Consider the following 20,561-nt stretch of genomic DNA (forward strand, 5'->3'; position numbering starts at 1 on the left):
TGTAGTAAGTGAAGGGCATTCGGGTGCGAGGGTGTCAGTGGGGAGATCATACCGCCTAGATAGGGCTTCTGCCTTACTGTTTTTGCTGCCTGGTTGAAATGTCACAGTAAACTGGAATCGTGTGAAAAATAGGGACCAACGAGCCTGGCGTGGGTTGAGCCGTTTAGCACTCTTGATGTATTCTAGATTCTTGTGGTCATTGATTACTTGAAAGGGGTGGACTGCTCCCTCGAGCCAGTGTCTCCACTCCTCGATAGCTGCTTTCATGGACAGAAGTTCTTTATTCCCTACATCATAATTCCTCTCCGCTGCGGTTAACTTTCTTGAGAAGGATGCGCATGGGTATAGTTTACTGGGCTGGCTGTGACGTTGGGAGAGCACAGCTCCTATACCGCAGTCAGAAGCGTCTACTTCCACCACAAACAGGAGATCCAGATCAGGATGTTTTAAGATGGGGGCTGTTGTAAACCTTTCCTTCAAAGATTGGAATGCCTGGCTGGCCTCTTCCGTCCACCTTAGCTTGGTAGGTTTTCCTTTCAAGAGGGATGTCAGGGGAGAAGCAATCATACTGTAGTTTCTGATAAAGCGTCTATAAAAGTTGGCAAACCCCAAAAACCTTTGAAGCTCCTTCACGGTGGATGGTTGAGGCCATTCTGTGACTGTCTTGACCTTGGATTCATCCATCTTTACCCCCTGGTGGCTGATGTGGTAGCCCAGGAATGAAGTCTGTTGGACATGAAATTCACACTTCTCTGCCTTAACGTATAGTTGGTTTGCGAGTAGACAAGCAAGGACTGTCCTGACATGGCTGACATGTTCATCTTTGGATTTTGAGTAGATCAAAATGTCATCAATGTAAGCTATTACATACTGGTTCAGAAGGTCCCGGAAGATCTCATTAATGAAAGACTGGAATACGGCAGGAGAGGTACTCATAGTGCCCCCTAGAGGTGAGGAAGGCAGTCTTCCATTCGTCGCCCTCTTTGATTCTGATCAAGTTATAAGCACTCCGCAGGTCAAGTTTGGTGTAAATGGTGGCTTCGCGGAGCTGCTCCAGGGCTGAGGTTACCAATGGGAGGGGGTAGCGGAATTTAACTGTGACATTATTGAGTCCCCTATAATCAATGCATGGCCTTAACCCTCCATCTTTCTTTTCGACAAAGAAGAACACTGCGGCAGCTGGAGAAGTGGAGGGTCGGATGAACCCTGAGCTTAGTGCCTCTTCAATATAATCTTCCATGGCCTGGTTCTCCTTTCTGGACAGTGGGCAGACTTAACTTTTAGGGGGCATGGCGTTGGGCAGTAAATCTATTGCACAGTCCCAAGGGCGATGATGTGGTAATTGCGTGGCTTTGGTTTGCTAAAGACTTCTGCCAGATCGTAATAACAGTTGGGGATGTTAACAGTCTTTGTTGGGGTTGGGGGACTTGGGAAAAACAATGACTTCTACAGAAGTTGGACCAATTAGTCAACTCACCATGATGCCAGGAAATAATGGGATCATGAATGGATCCAAGGATTACTTCATGCTTAGGGGAGTCAATGACGTATAGGGAGATTATTTCTTGATGGAATAAACCCACCTGAAGAGTTAATGGCTTGGTCTGATGGGTGATCCCCTCCCCAATGGTGTTATCATCTACGGCCTTGATCTTGATAGGAGGGTTGCATGGTTGGGTGGCAATGTCATATTTCTTGATGAGATCTTTGTGTATGAGGTTCAAACCTGCCCCAGAGTCTATCATCGCAGTTAATGAAATAGATGCATTTTCAGTTTTTATTTCAATAGGGAGCTTGAAAGATCTATTACTAAGTAGTTAAAAATATTCAATATTTACCCGTGAGGTTGTCTGGGCTTTATGTGGGCACCCCTGACTGCGATGGCCGGCTTCACCGCAGTAAAAGCATAGATGGATTTGACGTCATCTCATTCTTTCCTCTTCTGAAAGTCTAGATAAACCTAGTTGCATGGGCTCATCGCTGGACTTGTCGGTAGATGACGTCATCAATGGCAAGACAGTCGGCGAAAAGCGTTGTGATTCCCTCATACTTCTTTGCTTCGGTGCTTGTCGCATCAGATTATCAATCTTTATAGTAAGAGTCACAAAGTCAGAAAACGATAAATCCTCTCCTTTACATGCCAACTCAGTTTGCAGGTCTGGGTTCAGGTTCCGTTGAAAGACAGATTCCAATGAAATGTCATTCCATCCACTTTGAGCTGCGAGCGTTCTAAACAAAATGGCTTAATCAGCGGCGGTGCGGTTACCTTGTGACATTTGCATCGACACATCCCTGCCCCCAGCGGGATATTCAAACACTTCATGCAGTTGCTGAATGAAATAATAAAAAGATGTTATGAATCATACATCCGTCTCCCAAACTGCCGCGGCCCAGTCTAAAGCTCTTCCAGATAATAACGTCATCATAAAAGCGCATTTCTTCTCTTCTGACACAAACTTGTCTTCCTGGTTATCAAAGTAAATCTTTACTTGATGAATAAAGCCTCTACACTGTTCCGCACCTCCATCAAATTTGTCTGGTAACGCAAAGCTTACCGTCTTCAGTGTGGCCGGTGGGAGAGATTGGATGTAATGAGTCAGGTGTTCGTTGACAGACTGGAGCTTAGCGAGTTGATCTTGGTAGCCCTTTAAAACTTCAGTTTGGTAGCCAAAAGCTGCTTGCAAGTTAGAAACTTCCGCTGGATTCAGTTAGGGTGAAGTATTCTGTAAGGACGAGGCTGAGGCGGCGTTAGAATCCATTTGCGGATGTTTATTACAGTCCAATCGAGCAGCAAACACAAGGGTAATCCAAAACGCAGAGGTGAGTAAACAGGCAAAAGGCCTAAATACAGTCATCAGTCCAAATCAGGCTACCAAAGCAAGGGGATAATCCAACAGACGTAATCAGGGAAAACAGGCAGAATCATACACTAGGCAAACAGGCAGGAATAAAGAAAACGCTCGGTAAGGCAGATGAACTGGCAATACTTCGCAAAGGGCAAGTGCACAACCACACCCTAAAATACTGAATCAAACAGGAAGTGTGAGTAGAAGCAAAGGGAGTGAGACACAGTCAATACCCCTTAGTTCTGAAATACTTACAGTATAAATAATTTGTTATTTTCCTGGTTGTTACCCCTTTATTCCCAAGACTTTACTTATTGTTCCCCTATACTTACACATACTTACTTTATAGGTACACTATAATTATCGAAAGTTACGCTGTAAATTCTTTGTAATTATGCAGTACTTTCTGAGCTGTAATCTAAAGCGTTACCAGTATTTTCTTTTCTTGTCTTTTGTTTTCATTTGTTATGATGAGCTCTATATTTTAAGATGTACTACTAAGTTGATAAATCACATTCAATTAATGTGAAGGGCATGTCTGGTGTGTCCTGCTCCTGGAGGATCAATGTCCTGCAAAGTTAAGTTAAGCTCCAACCAAACACATCTAAACCAGCTAAGCAAGATCTTCAGGATTAGAAATATCCATGCTACACTCTCAGAAAAAAATGGTACAAAAGGTACCTTTTGATAGGGCACCACTCCAGTGACAGCTTTTGTAGCTTTTGTAGTTTTTTTCTGAGAGTGTAGGCAGATGTCTTTCTGGCTCGATTGCTCCTGTCTGCCTCGCTGCTCAGATTGGTTTACGTCTGTAACTCCGTATAGCTTTGTTTTGAATCTCTTACTTTTATTCATTGTTGCTTATTTTTTTATTTAATTTTTTTTATTACCTTATATGTAATATTGCCTACCACACTAATCTGACGTCACTAGCTTGTAATCTTTGAATCTAAATCGCTGTTACAAAGCATTTGCATTTGCAGCGCTAGCTTGTTAACTTGTTAACAGTCTCTTGCGTGCTCCTTTTTCAACGCGTTCTTCAAACAGCTGTGGTAAGTCGGATCAGTCTACAAACACGGTGAGTCATGTCATCCTCTCCCAGTATTGCTACCTGTTCCATTTGCCACATGTTCACCATAGCTCTCTCCGTCAGCGACGAGGGATTTACATGTCATAAATGTAGGGAAATAGTCAGGCTGACAGAGAGAATCTCAGAATTAGAGACACGCATCCAAACTTTAATCGAGGATAGTAAGAATGCAAGGGCTTCAGATACTGTTGGATGTGACTAGCTTAGTGAACTCTGTACATTGTTCGGTTCCGCCTGTAGAGCCCGTGCAGCAGGGCACTTGGGTAACGGTGAGGCGGCCTAGCCGCGGAAAACACCACTCTTCCGTTCCAATAAGAACATCAAACAGGTTCTCCCCACTCAGTGAAACACCCACTGAGAATCCTGTTGAAAGTGCCCTAGTTATTGGCGATTCTATTACACGGAACGTGAAAATAGAGACACCAGCCACCATAGTCACATGTTTGCCGGGAGCCAGAGCACCTGACATCAAAGCAAATTTAAAAGTGCTGGCTAATGCTAATCGTAAATACTCTAAGATTATTATTCACGTCGGCACTATTGATGTTCGACTTCGCCAGTCGGAGATCACTAAAATTAACATTAAAGAGGTGTGTGAACTCGCAAGTACAATGTCAGGAGAAGTAATTTGCTCTGGCCCCCTTCCTGTTCGTCGGAGTGATGAGATAGTTAGCAGATTATCATCACTCAATGGCTGGCTGTCTAAGTGGTGTCCGCAAAATAATATAGGTTTCATAGACAATTGGAAAAGTTTTTGGGGCAGACCTGACCTGTTGAAAAGAAATGGTATTCATCCCTCCCGGGATGGTGCTGCTCTTCTCTCTAGTAATATGGCACATAGTCTTAGAACTGAAACATGACAAACTGGGGCCCAAGTCAGGAAGCAGACAGACTGGCTAAACCGACCGTCTCCTAGCTGCCTCACGTTACAGAAGTCAGAAAATTCAGATAACTCCCAACACATAGAAACTCTTACACCTAGATATTTTCAAATAGAGACTGTGTCTGTACCCCAAATTAGTAAAAACAAAAAACTTCCAAACCCATTTAATGGTAAAAATTTAATTGATGTTCAACAAATAAAAAATAGAGATAATAATGCTAAACAAATGATAAAACTCGGGTTGTTAAATATTAGATCCCTTTCTTCAAAATCACTTATTGTTAATGATATTATCAAAGATAATAATCTAGATGTGCTGTGTTTGACAGAAACTTGGCTAAAACCGGACGATTACATTACTTTAAATGAGTCTAGTCCTCAAGGTTATGATTATCGACACAATGCCCGTCAGAAAGGCAAAGGGGGAGGTGTTGCTGTAATCTATAGTAATATTTACAGTATTAGTCAAAAGACTTCCAAATATAATTCCTTCGAAGTGATGGTACTTTACGTAACATTATGTAGGTTGACATTTGTGCTGGCTACTGTATACAGGCCACCAGGACACCATACAGACTTTATCAAAGAATTTGCTGATTTTCTGTCGGAGTTAGTATTGGCTGCAGATAAAGTCCTTGTTGTTGGTGATTTTAATATCCATGTAGATAATAAAAAAGACACATTAGGATTGGCATTTGCAGATATTCTAAACTCTATTGGTGTTAGACAACATGTGTCAGGACCTACTCATTGTCGTAATCATACTTTAGATCTAATATTGTCACATGGAATCGATATTGATGCTGTTGAAATTCTGCAGCAGAGTGACGACATCTTAGATCATTATCTAGTCTCGTGTATACTACATTTAGTCAAGGCGGCTAAACTGCCTCCATGCCATAAATATGGTAGAACCATCACTTCTAACACTAAAGATAGCTTTATAAATAATCTTCCTGATCAGTTTCATCGCCTTAGCATACCAGAAAGCTTAGAAGACCTCGATTTTGTAACAGAAACTATTGCCTCTGTCTTTTCCAGCACATTAGACTCAGTTGCTCCTTTGCGCTTAAAAAAGATTAGGGAAATTAATCCAATGCCATGGTACAATGAGCACACTCGGGCCCTAAAGTTAGCAGCCAGAAAAATGGAGCGCAGCTGGAAGAAAACAAAACTAGAAGTTTTTCGCATTTCGTGGAGAGAGAGAATGATTGAGTACAGAAAGGCCTTAAAATCTGCTAGATCTGCTTATTTTTCAAAACTTTTAGAAGAAAATAAACACAACCCTAGGTATTTATTTGATACAGTGGCTAAATTAACAAGAAATAAAGCTTCAACTTCTGATGTTTCCAAAGAGCACAGCAGTAATGACTTTATGAACTTCTTTGATTGATAATATTAGAGAAAAAATTATAACCATGCAACCGTCTATTACAGTATCGCGTCAGATAGTGCATTGTAGTGTCCCTGAGGAAAAATTCAATTCATTTACTGCTTTAGGAGAGGAAGAATTGTCTAAACTTGTTAAATCATCAAAATCAACAACATGTATGTTAGACCCTATACCGACTAACTATTGAAAGAAATGCTTCCAAAGGTTATAGATCCTCTTCTTAATATCGTCAATTCATCTTTATCACTAGGACGCGTACTAAAAACTTTTAAGCTGGCTATTATTAAACCTCTTATTAAAAAACCACAACTTGATCCTAGAAAATTAGTCAATTACAGGCCGATCTCAAATCTCACTTTTCTGTCAAAAAGACTAGAAAAGGTAGTATCATCACAACTATGTTCCTTTTTAGAAAGAAATAGTATCTGTGAGGATTTCCAGTCAGGATTTAGACCGTACCATAGTACTGAGACTGCTCTCATTAGAGTTACTAATGATTTGCTCTTATCATCAGATCGTGGTTGTATCTCTCTATTAGTGTTACTGGATCTTAGTGCTGCATTTGACACTATTGATCACAATATTCTTTTAAATAGACTCGAAAATTATGTTGGCATTAGTGGAATTGCATTGTCATGGTTCAAATCATACTTATCTGACCGTTATCAGTTTGTAGTAGTAAACGAAGAGATGTCATATCGATCACAAGTTCAATATGGAGTACCGCAAGGCTCAGTACTAGGACCGTTGCTGTTCACTCTGTACATGCTACCCTTGGAAGATATCATTAGGAAGCATGGCGTTAGTTTTCACTGTTACGCTGATGATACTCAGCTCTATATTTCTTCACGCCCTGACGAAACTTACCAATTCACAAAATTAACAGAATGCATAGCTGATATAAAAAATTGGATGACCAGTAATTTCCTACTACTAAATTCAGAAAAAACAGAGATTCTAATTTTTGGACCAAAAACTTCTTCACATAATAACCTAGAATACTGTCTAACACTTGATGGCTGCTCTGTTAAGTCTTCGTCGTCACTTAGGAACCTGGGTGTGCTCTTTGATACCAATCTTTCATTTGAAGGGCCATGTTACTAGCATCTGTAAAACCGCATTCTTCCATCTTAAAAATATATCTAAACTACGACATATGCTCTCAATGAAAAATGCAGAACAGTTAGTTCATGCGTTCATGACCTCAAGGCTAGATTACTGTAACGCTCTACTGGGTGGTTGTTCTGCTCGCCTGATAAATAAACTACAGCTCGTACAAAATGCAGCAGCTAGAGTTCTTACTAGAACTAGGAAGTATGACCATATTAGCCCAGTTCTGTCAACACTGCATTGGCTTCCTGTTAAACATCGTATAGATTTTAAAATCTTGCTAATTACTTACAAAGCACTAAATGGTTTAGCTCCCCAGTACCTGAGCGAGCTCCTAATTCATTATAGTCCTTCACGTCTATTGCGATCTCAGAATTCAGGCCAGCTGATAATACCTAGAATATCAAAATCAACCGCAGGCGGTAGATCCTTCTTCTATTTGGCACCTAAACTCTGGAACAATCTTCCTAGCATTGTTCGGGAAGCAGACACACTCTGTCAGTTTAAATCTAGACTAAAAACGCATTTCTTTAACTTGGCATACACATAACACATTACCAATTTATATTTTCAAATCTGTTAAAGGATTATTAGGCTGCATAAATTAGGTCAGCCGGAACCGGGAACACTTCCTATAACGCCTGATGTACTCGTTACATCAGAAGAAGAATGGCATCTACGCTAATATTAGTCTTTCTGGTTATCCTGAGGTTCACCGTAGTCAACCGGATCCGGGCCGTATCCAGGTGAGACCAAGGACCTGCACCTTGACACGACCACAACGCAGCCCTGACGTATCAGCAGAGATTGAGTCAACTAGATCATCCACTGTGAGGGCCTCATCGACACGACAGCCACGACACAGTTCCTCAACAACCGTCCATACCGCCGTGATGAATATGATCCTCAATTGGATGGAACTGGAATAAATACTTTGAATGTTGCGATCCTGTCGGACTTATGATAGCTACCTGAATCGTAACAAAGCACTGTTGGCCAGAGGAGAACTGGCCCCCCGACTAAGCCTGGTTTCTTCCAAGGTTTTTTTCTCCATTCAAACACCTATTTGCCACTTGTCTGCCACCTGATGTCACCTGATGGAGTTTGGGTTCCTTGCCGCTGTCGCCTTTGGCTTGCTTAGTTGGGGACACTTGACATTTGACATTTGATATTCAACAGTGCTTCGATCTGCCTGCATTGACACTATTCTTTTAAGAGCTGCTGTGCAGCCAAATAATGTACCAGTTATCAATGTAAAGCTGCTTTGACACAATCTACATTGTAAAAAGCGCTATATAAATAAAGGTGACTTGACTTGACTTGAGGCTGGATAAATGTTCTGTCCAGGTAAGTGAATAGATAACCACATCGTCCAAGTATACTTCACAGTTCTCCACATCTGACAACACTGTATTCATCAAACGTTGGAATGTAGCAGGAACTAAGACAGAATATTGCAGCAAACTGTCTGGAGTGACAAAAGCTGATATTTCTGATGCACACTGAGTTAGAGGCACCTGCCAGTATCCTTTCAGAAGATCCAGCTTCGTTACATACTTAGCATTACCCACCCTGTCCACACAGTCTTCCAACCTAGGAAGCAGGAAGGAATCAGCCTTAGTTACATTGAGCGATAAGTGGAATCAGGTTTTGGTACCAGTATGCAGGGCGAACTCCAGGGACTCTGACTTGGCACAGCAAATCCATGCTTCAGCATATACTAGCAGGGCGGGCGAGAGCCGTGAGGGAACAGCGCAAGGCCGGTGACACGAGTGTTAATGAGCGTCAGCTGCGTGTTGCAACGGTCTCGAGTCTCTCACGGAGGAGCTCCGGAAGCATAAAAGGGGAGCGACGACAGTGAAGGACGAGAGAGGACCAGGCCTGGACTTTAAGTTATGTTTAATTATGTTTGTGTGGCCGGCAGACGTCCGTGAGGGCCTGCCGGCATTACTTTCCTTTTGTTATTTGTTTATTTAATATTAAAGTTATGTTGGAACGTTCGCCGGTTCCCGCCTCCTTCTTCCCGTACATACGAACTGTGTTACAGTGGCACACTCTCTCTCTCACACTTTTCTTCAGCTGTAGCTTTGTCACACTTTGTTCCACTTTTACACTGTGTAGTCACATACCTTTTTAGCATGTTGATGTGGCACACACAGCTTTTGCGCCTCCGGTCAGGGGTGTCAATGATGTAATTTGTGCCACTCACTTTCTTTTTAACTATGTAGGGACCAGTAACACAGAACCAGGGGTAAGTAACAAAGCCAGAACGGAATCGCCAGGGTGGAAGGATCTGATAACAGACTTCTTTCATAGCGTGCTTTCATCTTTCCTTGTGCTGTTACAAGGTGTTGTGCTGCCACTTCACGAGTGCGTTGTAGTCTCTGACAACGAGACTGAACATAGTCAGGAATAGTCATAGGGGTCGGATGTTCAGCCAACAGTTGTTCACTCAACAATTTTACGATCCTTGTACAGCACACATGATAGTTATTAAATACTGATGTCCTGCCTTGGTCTTCGGCAACGGGCCAACACAATCACACAATCAGTGACCAGTCGTTCGAATAGCTCACTCATGACAGGTATTGGATTAAGTGGAGCAACAGTAACTCTCTGGTTCGGCTTTCCTGCGAGTTGACAAACTTTTTTGCAAGCTTTACAAAAGGCAGACACAGCAGATTTTATACCAGGCCAGTAGAAGTATCTGGAAATTCAATAGAATGTTTTTGTCACACCCAGATGGCCGGACATTACGTGTTCATGAGTCAGTTTTAACACATGTGTGCGATAGCCAGCAGGTAAAACTATCTGTCTTACCTCCTGACAATTCTCATCCTCAACATCTGGTTTCCATCTGCACATCAGCACTCCATCATCCCAGAAATACATCACTCCTGAATCAGACATTTGCCCAAGTACTGCAGCTTTAATGCTTTAGTTAATGTTGTGTCTTTTCGTTGCGCTTTTATCAAATGTTCTCGGCTCACTGTTTAAGGGGGTTTTAGACTCTGAACTGGGATCATGCTTTAGCTCAGGCTCTACAGACAGTGTACACTCTAATGGAATAGAGTCATGAACTAGAAAGGAATCAGCCAGATTTGCCATTTCATTGAACTTCTGTGCTTATGCACAGGTCACTGCGCATGCAGGGAATGCTGAAGGAAACTGGCGAGGGGGGTGTGGTTCAGCGAGGTCTGCAGAGGGGGAACAGGTGCAGAGACGAGTGGTGATAAGGAAGTCAAGTGTGTAATTATTAACACCTGTCTCTAATTCCAGTGATTGACGGAGAGACAGGATATAAGCGCCCCGCGGACCTTAGAGGAAAGAGAGAGAGACTGAGACTGCATTTTGTGTGCATACTGTGTTTGGCAGAGAGCCCACAGGTTTTTGTTTGCGTTTATTCTGTTGAATAAAAGTTGGATTATCCGCTGACCCTGACTTCTTTGTCCTTCCTCATTTGAACCTGGTTACAGAAAGATCAGATTGCACCTTTTCAATTGGGAATGTGTCACTATTGGAGTAGGAAAAACTTCACCACCTGCTAAATCATTTCCTAATATTAAATCTACACCTTCCACAGGTAACTGTTTACGGACACCCAGCTTGAACGCTCCACTGACAAGATCTGACTTCAAATGAACCATATGCAGAGGCACATTAACACAGTCCATCTCAATACCTCGGACTAATACATCAAAACCAGTGTAGGTATCAGCAGAAAATGGTAGACTATGCTCAAGAATAAAGGATTAAGCTGATCCGGTATCTCGAAGCATGAAAACTGGCTTAAACTCAGCATCAGGGCAAATGGAAACCATGCCTTCTAACAGAAATGGCTAATAACTTTCCACATCAGCTGTGCTTAGCTTTGGTAAAGACTGAGAAAGTGCTACACTCTTAGTTTTCGAATTCTTCTGCTTCCACAATTGACAGTCTGCAATCAGATGTTCAGGGCTCAGACAATAGAAACATTCACGTTTCTCATTATTGGCAGGTTTAATTTTACGAATACTCTTGGAAAAGTTTTCCACTCTAACAGGGCACATTATACAAGGCATCTCGGAGCAAAATTTGACAAAGTAAGAATCTACTTCTGCTTCTCTGAATGGTGGTACAAGTTTAATATATCTACTGGGGTCAAACGGAACATCAGAAGGTGCATCGTTGTGCCCCCCAGCCAAAGGAGTAGTTACTGTTGATATAGGAGAGGAAATTGATTAGGTTTTAGTACGTGGTATAGGGACTGGTTGCGCAGCCACGCGCTGAGCTTCTAAAGCTGGTTTTCGCAATTTAATATACCTATGAGCCTCCGCTTCAACAGTTCTCAATTTGATCATTTGAGCTTCACACTCCTGCTTCTTTATTTCCAAATCCAACTCTCTTAACCTCACAGCTAACCTAGGGTCGTGTAACGACATAGCATCAATGTCAGGTAGATCTACATCATCCAATTCTTTACCTGCTGCAGCTTCGAGTTGTTCTACCCCTCCACTATTATCACTTTGTCTTGGTAAAATTCCTTCATTTACTAATTTGTCATACAGCTCTTCTTTAATGACCTGTTTGGTAGCCTCTCTGGGGACGTTAATCCTAAAGAAATCTGCTATCATCAAGAGATCACTCTTTTTACAGTGATTAAAGACTTCAGTAGTCGGCGCAAGAGTAAACGAGATTAGATCAAATTCCATCTTTAAATCTACTAACACTCTCCTCTTTCACCCAAGAAGAAAACAGTCAGCAATCAACAGATAGAAAAAATAGTACTCACCAAAGCTGCGTTGCATGTGACCAAATCCTGAATTTAGAAGTGACGTGCATACAATTGTCACGGAGCAGTGGGGGAAAATTCACAATTTTTGAATGGAAGAATGGATGAACAACGAGCTTACATTTGTTATTTCAAAGATGGACGAGCCCCCATTTGTTACGAACTCTTAGAGGTTTCGGAGAGAACGTAACAAAGTTAAAAAAAATAAATAAAAAAAAAATAAAAGGTGATTAAATGAATGAACGATGAGAAATCTCCTTTTCCTCTATCCCAGCTATTTTCACTTTCACAATTGATATTTCTCATAAAGGTTCACACAAAACCCTCTATTAAACACCATAAAATAAAAGAATACCAAACCAGAAATATACTTAAATTTGTTTTTTTATTCAGGGCTTAACAGAAGCCAAAAGATTAAAGCTGCAAGGCCTTTAAGCACATAAAAAGGTGTTATATTTTATTTAGCAAGCATGTAAACACTTAAATCATAGATTAAAAAGACCATTTACAGCCAATACAGGCAATTTAGTAAGGAAAAATATGGTTTTTAAAGGTTTTTTGACAGTTATAGCTCCACCTATTGCCTGATCTCCACCACTTTTTTTGGGTGTTCTCAGAGTGTGTCCATACATATGTGTGCCAAACGGAAGGGTTCGAAAGTAACTGTGCAACTTATGTTCAAAGTGAAATTATGCTGAAGTCGTTCTACATTTGTACAAAATACCACCTGGTATCGATAGACCACACTTGTGAGTTATTGACCACAGCAAAAATATATCTCTGTCTAAAACATTATCTTTTAAGTTTTTCTGAAAAATGGTACTTTCGTATGGTGGTACTGCTCTCCCTACAAAGAACACCAACCACCATGCAAAAAAAACAACAAAAAAAAACCCTGCGGTTTCAGGATAAGCCTGGGTCTGCTAAAGTTGTAGGATATTGGAAAATAATAATGTCTTTTCTGTTAACCAAACGTATTGCCACATTATTATGCTTCATTTTAATCTTCGCTATTGCTTCAATGCAAATGAACAAGTGCGCCGTTATTTGTTGCCTAGTGACGTGTATGTTCAAGTAAGCCAGATATGCGCAGATTCTGCGCAATGCGCTGTATTTAATATATCATGATGACTCACGAGTGGCGAGTGTTAATTTCAAACCCTGGACTCGAGAACAGCGAGTTGTCTCAGCGAGTGATTCATTCATTTTGTGTTGACCGCGTATGCGGAACATCCCATAGGTTCTGCACAGTAAACAGAAATGATTAGTTGACTTCTCGAGTCTTTCGTGTTTGAGTCAATCGTTCATCAAGTCCCAGCCCCATAGACAAGGCTATGTAGTCTGTACCAGAAACAGAAATGATTAGTTTGCCTCCCGAGTCCTTCAGGATCGAGTCGTTCATTGCACATATCTTTTGATAATTATAATTCCTAAATATAATACAACATACAGTCAATAGTAATATGAATGTAATGTATTTGTTGTGAGACACTGAGCCGGGAAGCGGTCACGTGACAAAAGAATGAAGGACTCAGACCTGAGACTCGAGAGATAAACTAATGTCTTCAGTTTCTGCATTCAGCCTATGGGGCTGTGACGTGATGTACGAACGACTCAAACCCGAAAGACTCGAAAGGTGAACTAATAATTTCTGTTTCCGGTACAGACTACATAGCCTTGTCTATGGGGCTGGGACTTGATGAACGAACGACTCGAACCAGAAAGATTTGAAAGGCGAACTAATCATTTCTGTTTCCTGTACTGCAATTGCATATGGGGCTGTCCCCATAGACATAATGTCTATGGCTGTCACGGCCCAGATCAGATACTGACAACGGGATTAACGTCTCAAACCCGAAGACACGAGAGGTGAACTAATCTTTCTGGGGAACAGACGTGATAAATGTGTGACAAAAGAAAGAACAACTCGGATCAGGAGGTGAGGTGAACTAACAGGTTGCATAGCCTGAAGACCCTGCTAAGCAATTAATTAATCATTTCTTAGTCCTAATTTGGCCTTCATGGCTGTATTAATTAGCCTATAGTTTCTTTTTTATTCCAAATGTGATAAACGTTTGTGTAAGTATAAACGTTATGTGTTGGGGAATTTAACATGTAACATTTCAGTTATATTCTGCTGAAATAAACGAAATGAATGAAATGACTTGAAAAAAGATTCATTCATTTTGCTGAACGAGATTCAAAGATCAGAGTCAGTAAAATTATCTGAACTTCCCACTACTAGATGGATATCCTTGAACGGATACTTCTTGAGGCAAATTTGGACTTTCTGCGCAAAGGCGCCCTCCGGCTTCCAGTATGAATTAAACAAACATAATATTTATAATGAATTATAGTTAATAGGCTGCCTGCTTTATTCCCAAAAAATAAAAGTTCCCTTTCAAGGGAACTCAAGCTGCATCGAAACGCTGCGGGAACGCCTCTGCGTGATTGCATCGTGAAGCACATATGAAATCAGTCCAATGGAGTGACGGAACGTCATAGGCAGGTGACGTCACTGACCAGGAAACTAAAAAGCCTACCCGAAAACCCATTCATTCAGCTTCTGTGCCTTCAGCAAGCGCTATGTGCGAAATTGTCTCTGTCTATTTATTGTTTGTCACAAGCATATATATTTCAGACAGTATTACAAAGGTGAGCAAACAGCCTTTTGAATCGTGTGTCCCTCCCTGCCCTCGCTATATTACGAGTGGTGATATACGCGAAAAGAGTTGTTTGTTTGGGAGCGGACATGCACATCAGCTCTTGTGTGGGCTGACAGTGTTCATTCATAAAATGTCCCAACGTGTAAGAATGCACTGTAGTGATTTTGGATTAGCCTTACATGAGGGCACCACAAATGTAGTTATTTATGGTCTTAATATTAATAATTTGTATTAATATTAATATTGAGTCAGATGATTCCTTCCAATATTTCGGGGCACCAGTCAGGAATCTCACTTTGACAATAAAGAACAATCATGAAAGATTGTTGACTGAATTAGAATTTTATAAATTGGAGGAAGTTTATCATCTGACCAATCTGAAGGATTTAGTGAGATTCAGGCGAGCTTGTAGAGCCTCTGATTATCAACACAAGTATGACACAGTTTGAAATAAAATGAATTTATTAACAAAAAGATATACAAGAGTAAAATATCACACTCACTAAATACTACTAAGGAAAAATGACTAAACTACTAAGAAAATTTAATCAATAATCAAACAGAAACTACAAACTACAACACAAATGGATGTTAACAAAACTGAATGCCAAGTAGATGAGCAACGGATTGGACGAAGCAATGAATGGGTAATTAGCAGTCTATTTTTTACTAAAAATAGTAAAAAAGCATTTACTATGAATACAGATAACGTGTCTAATGTATCTATCTGTGTACGCTGACCCTAGATAAATAGTCTCTACACAAATAGCAATCTCCTTGTGCAGTGGGAGACTGGATTGCTTTCCAACAGCTGCAGAGCTGCACTGAGTGCTGGAGGTCTTTGTGTAATCCAGAGAACTGTAGGTCAGATGTTGGTCGGTCCGTAGGATCTTCTGTAGGTTGGAGGTACTTGAGTTATGCAGGTCGGGAGTCAAAGTCCTCTGCAGAAGCACTTGGGCTGCTTGAAGATCCATGCGATGAAAGGTTTACTCGCAAGAGTCTCACCTTGGTCGTGCTGTTGTTCTTTCCTCATCAGGTCAGAAACTCAGAACGAGGGTTTGTTCAATTGGGGAAGCTTTTACTCCTTCCTGTTGGGGAGAGGATTACAAATCCCCACCTTTCCTGATGTGGTGATGTGATTGGGTCACAGCATTCCAGGTGTCCGTCCCTTAACACGCCCACCTTTCATCCTGTAAAACTTGTTGTATTGCCCCAAAATACACAGTTAAATAAAACAATGTCTTTAGGACCTTGGAAATGCTTTATTTCTTTTTCAAACCTTTCTCAAAGTCCTTGTAGCAGTGTTCTGAACTGTAGAAGTGAGTCCAAACTTGATGTGAATTGGTTGAGGTATCACACTTCTGTCTCAGTGGGTGCAGTTGAATTGGCTTTTATTCCAGGTGTGGTTTCCACTGTGTGTGCACAGATTCCTGGATGAGTAAAAGGATGTATAGGACATGTTCCTTACAGTATTCCTGTCCATTTTTTGGTGATTTCAAGCCAAAATGTCTTTCTTTCTGAGCATTTCTTTGTTCTTGCTGTGCTCTAGCCAGAACCAGTTTGGCAGCCCTAGGAGTCCATGGTCATTCACACCTTGAACTCAGGCATGGAGGGCTGAGGTGAACAAAGGCAACTCGTGATGAGATTAACCTATCATCAATGGGCCGTTGATGTCATCTTTCCTGTCCTCCACCTTTGGCAGCTCTGATTACAATAGTCATTTAGTTGAGGGCATTGAGGGCATTGAGGGTCCTATCAGACTCTTTTGTATTAATCAAAGTGGGACAAAAGAGATGTCTGTTGTGAAGCTCTGGTGCCATCACGTCTGTTGTTCACTACAGCACTATCAGGCGTTTCATAGCCCAGCTCCCGTTGACTTTCCTCTCCAGAGAGGAAAGTCTTGCACTCACGTTGCCAAGGCAACGTGGGTCTGCAATAAAGAATCTATGGCTCGGATCTCACGTTGCTGAGGCAGCGCGTAGATTATGGGTCTGCAATAAAGAATCTATGGCTTGGATCTCGTGTTGCCGAGGCAGCGCATATAGATTATGGGTCTGGAATAAGAATCTATGGCTCGGATCTCGCGTTGCCGAGGCAATGCGTAGATTATGGATCCGCAATTTACTTATAATGCGGAGGCAAACCATTTGTGTTTGAAAGCCATGATTTTAAGATTCTTTTTGTGTTTTAGATTCTATTAGGAACATATACTTGTCTGATTGTTTATTTGCTGTATTTAATTTTTGAGAAATTAAATCAAATATCTTTATGACTTTGAAAACTTACAAATATTGATGATATAAACAAATGTACTTTTATAAATCCATGTTTATGGTAAGGGCACGTGCCGAGTGCTTCGTGCCTTTTCTAAAATCCATGTTTATGGTAAGGGCACGCGCCGAGTGCTTCGTGCCCTTTCTAAAATCCATGTTTATGGTAAGGGCACGCGCCGAGTGCTTCGTGCCCTTTCTGAAATCCATGTTTATGGTAAGGTCACGTGCCGAGTGCTTTGCGTCCTTTCTAAGATGAGCTTCGCTACCCGTACTCCCCCTAGGGAGATCGGGGCAAAGCTAGCAGTTGAAGCCTTCAAAGGGTAAAACGGATCTGAGGACTGTTATCTCTAAGTAGACTTCGGCAAAGAAGCACTGACGTCTGTGGTGTTAGGCTTCTAAAGGCAGACCCCTTCGGGGGAAGATGGTTTCCACCTCACTATATGGTCTTTCTTTGGTGCCCTCAGGGGGGCACTCTGCCAACCCTGCCGCAATGCCGGGATGCAGAGGGTCCCCGCGAATTACCCGAGGGTGGCTCACGCTCTGAGGAGAGTTTCACTGCAGTCAAGCCAGTTGTTCCCTGCCTGTGCACCGCTTCAGGGCGCTGTGCTGACTGCTCAAAGTACAAAAGCTGAGGGTGGTCCCCTCTGAAGACAGACGGCATTCACCGCATTACACGGTGCCCGTTTTCCTTCTGTGCCCTCAGGGGGGCACCCTGCCAACCCCGCCACAATGCCGGTGTGCAGGGGGTCCCTGCGAGTCACCCGAGGGTGGCTCGTGCTCTCTGAGGAGAGTTTTATCACAGTCAAGCCAGACGTTCCCTGCCGGTGTGCCGCTTCAGAGCACTGTGCTGACTGCCCAAAGTATACCAGAGGCCAGTTTCAAGAGACTGGTACCCTTAGCAGATTTTCTGGCAGAGTGGGAATGTCTGCCGAACATATCTCTGTGGGTCCTGCAGATATTAGAAAAAGGATACGCCATTCAGTCGTCCACCCCGATTCAGCGGGGGTCCTGCCCTCTGTGGTGGGCCCCGAGCAGGCTCTGGTTATGGCACAAGAAGTAGAGACTCCTCTACAAAAGGAGGCTATAGAAATGGTTCCTCCTCCCAGCAGGGAGTCAGGATTTTACAGCCTGCACTTCATTTTTCCAAAAAAGGATGGGGGTTGCATCCAATCTTAGATCTGCACTGTAGCAAACAGATCGTGTCACAAATCAGGTCAGAGAACTGGTTTGTCACGATACTTCTAAAGGACGCATACTTACACATGTCCATCCTCCCACAACACAGGAGGTTTCTGAGGTCCGCTTTCGGGGTCGAAGCGTACCAATATCGAGTTCTTCCTTTTGGCCTAGCTTTGTCACCCGCACTTTCATGAAGTGTGTAGACGTGGCTTTGACACCCCTGCGTATGCGGGGCATTCACATTCTAAACTACATTGATGACTGGTTGATATTACTTCATTCAGAGCAGATGGCGGTTCAACATTGAGATGTTGTTCTCGCACACATGAGGAAGTTGGGGTTGAGGCTGAAAGCAAGAAAGGTGTTCTTTCTCCAACACAGAGGACCGCTTATCTGGGCATAGTATGCAATTCGATAGCAATGCAGGCTCTTCTGTCACCTGCCCGTGCAACTTCGATTCTCTCAGCCATGACAGAGATGAAGCTAGGCCAGTCACTCACTGTCAGCAGTTTCAGACTGTTGGGTCTTATGGCAGCAGCATCCAACGTGATACCTTTTGGCCTGCTGAACATGAGACCATTACAGTGGTGGCTTAAAACCGTACGATCAAGGTCACGCGGCGATGCCTTTGTGCCTTAGTCATATGGAAAAACCTTGGTTTCTTTCCCAGGGACCTGTGTTGGGAGCTCTTGGTCGTCGTGTCACGCTAACAACAGATGCTACTCTCACAGGGCTGGGGAGTGATCATGAGTGGTCGCTCTGCTCAGGGTCTGTGGCAGGACCATCATCTCACCTGGCACATAAAGCGCCTGGAGATGTTGGCAGTATTTCAGGCTCTGAAACACTTCCTTCCAGACCTCAGAGACCATCATGTACTTGTTTGCTCCGACAACACATCGGTGGTCTCATACATAAACCATCAGGGGGGTCTGAGGTCGCACCCGTTTTACAGACTGCTTTATCAGATCTTCCTGTGGACCCAGGGAAAATCAGGCAGTTTATATCCTAGGGTACCTCAATTTGGGAGCAGACATCCTGTCAAGACAGGGGCCGAGGCCGGGGAATGGAGACTTTACCCCCAGGTGGTGGAACTCCTACGGGAGAACCTCGGCGAGCCAAGGTGGATCTGTTTGCGTCTCGAGAGACAACTCACTGGCCATTATGGTTCTCCATGACAAACCCAGCACCTCTAGGGCTGGACGCCATGGTACAGGTGTGGCAGAGGCTACGTCTGTACGCATTTCCCCCCGGTTGCGCTGCTCCCGGGAGTTCTAGAGAGAGTTCGCCAAGACGGGGTCCATCTGTTGCTTGTGGCCCCGTTCTGGCCAGCCCAAATATGGTTCTCGGACCTGATGTCCCGTCTAGACAGCTCTCCGATGGAGACTATGGGCTTGGCCTCTGAGGGGGCCCAGCTCATGAGTTCAGGTCTCTCAACTGAGGTTGTTGAGGACCATCCTCCACTCCAGAGCTCCCTCCACGAGGAAACTCTATGCTTTGAAGTGGAGATTATCACTTCATGGTGCGGAAATCACCAGTGGGATCCAGTTAACTGCCCCGATGGCGTGGTGCTGGAGTTCCTGCAGGAAAGATTTTCCACAGGGCTATCCCCCTCCACAATAAAGGTGTACGTGGCGGCCTTAGCTGCTTACCACGCTCCTTTGAGTGGTGTATCTTTGGGGAGACACCCGCTTATTACTCGTTTCCTTTATGGCACCTTAAGACTTAGACCTGCAGTTCGCACTAGAGTGCCGGCACCATCTTTCTGCTTGCTATATCGTCTCTCAAGAGGATTGGAGACATTCAAGCTCTCTCAGCATCTCCCTTGTGCCTGGAATTTGCACCCGACATGGTTTAAGCTTTTCTGCACCCTAGACTGGGTTACATTCCTAAGGTCCCCACTAATATTTTGAGGCCTATTGTACTGCAGGCCTTCTGTCCTCCTTCCTTCAGACCAGGAGAAGCTGAATCTGCTTTGCTCTTTTAGGGCATTAGATGCGTACGTCCACAGAGCTGCCCTGTGGAGAAAGTCAGAACAGTTATTCGTTTGTTTCGGGTCACCTAGGAAAGGTCACCCTGCATCTAAGCAGAGGATGAGCAAGTGGGTGGTCAAGGCCATCTCACTTGCTTATGAGTCGGCTGGTCAGCCTCCACCTTTGGCTGTTCGAGCTCACTCGACCAGGAGTATGGCCACTTCCAAAGCGCTATTGTCAGGAGTTTCTCTCAGGAACTTTGTGATGTGGCAGGCTGGTCCTCGCTGCATACCTTCGTGAGGTTCTATGAACTGGACCTCGCTGCGTCTCCCTGCCATACTCCCAGCATGCCGTATGTGACTTGCTTCAGTTTTCCAGAAGCT

General features: G+C 43.1%; 1 protein-coding gene across 1 annotated transcript in view; it reads left to right on the forward strand.

The window, feature by feature from the left end:
- The first annotated feature begins 3,889 nt into the window (after positions 1–3,889).
- LOC127510036 (uncharacterized) overlaps positions 3,890–20,561 on the forward strand; it is a 109,814-nt gene continuing 93,142 nt past the window's right edge. Inside the window, exon 1 of the mRNA XM_051889524.1 lies at positions 3,890–5,244. Coding sequence (XP_051745484.1) covers positions 4,101–4,793 — 693 coding nt within the window. The 5' untranslated portion in view covers positions 3,890–4,100 and the 3' untranslated portion in view covers positions 4,794–5,244. The remainder of the gene's footprint in view (positions 5,245–20,561) is intronic.

This window comes from Ctenopharyngodon idella, chromosome 3, assembly GCF_019924925.1.
Source record: "Ctenopharyngodon idella isolate HZGC_01 chromosome 3, HZGC01, whole genome shotgun sequence".
Lineage (NCBI taxonomy): Eukaryota > Metazoa > Chordata > Actinopteri > Cypriniformes > Xenocyprididae > Ctenopharyngodon > Ctenopharyngodon idella.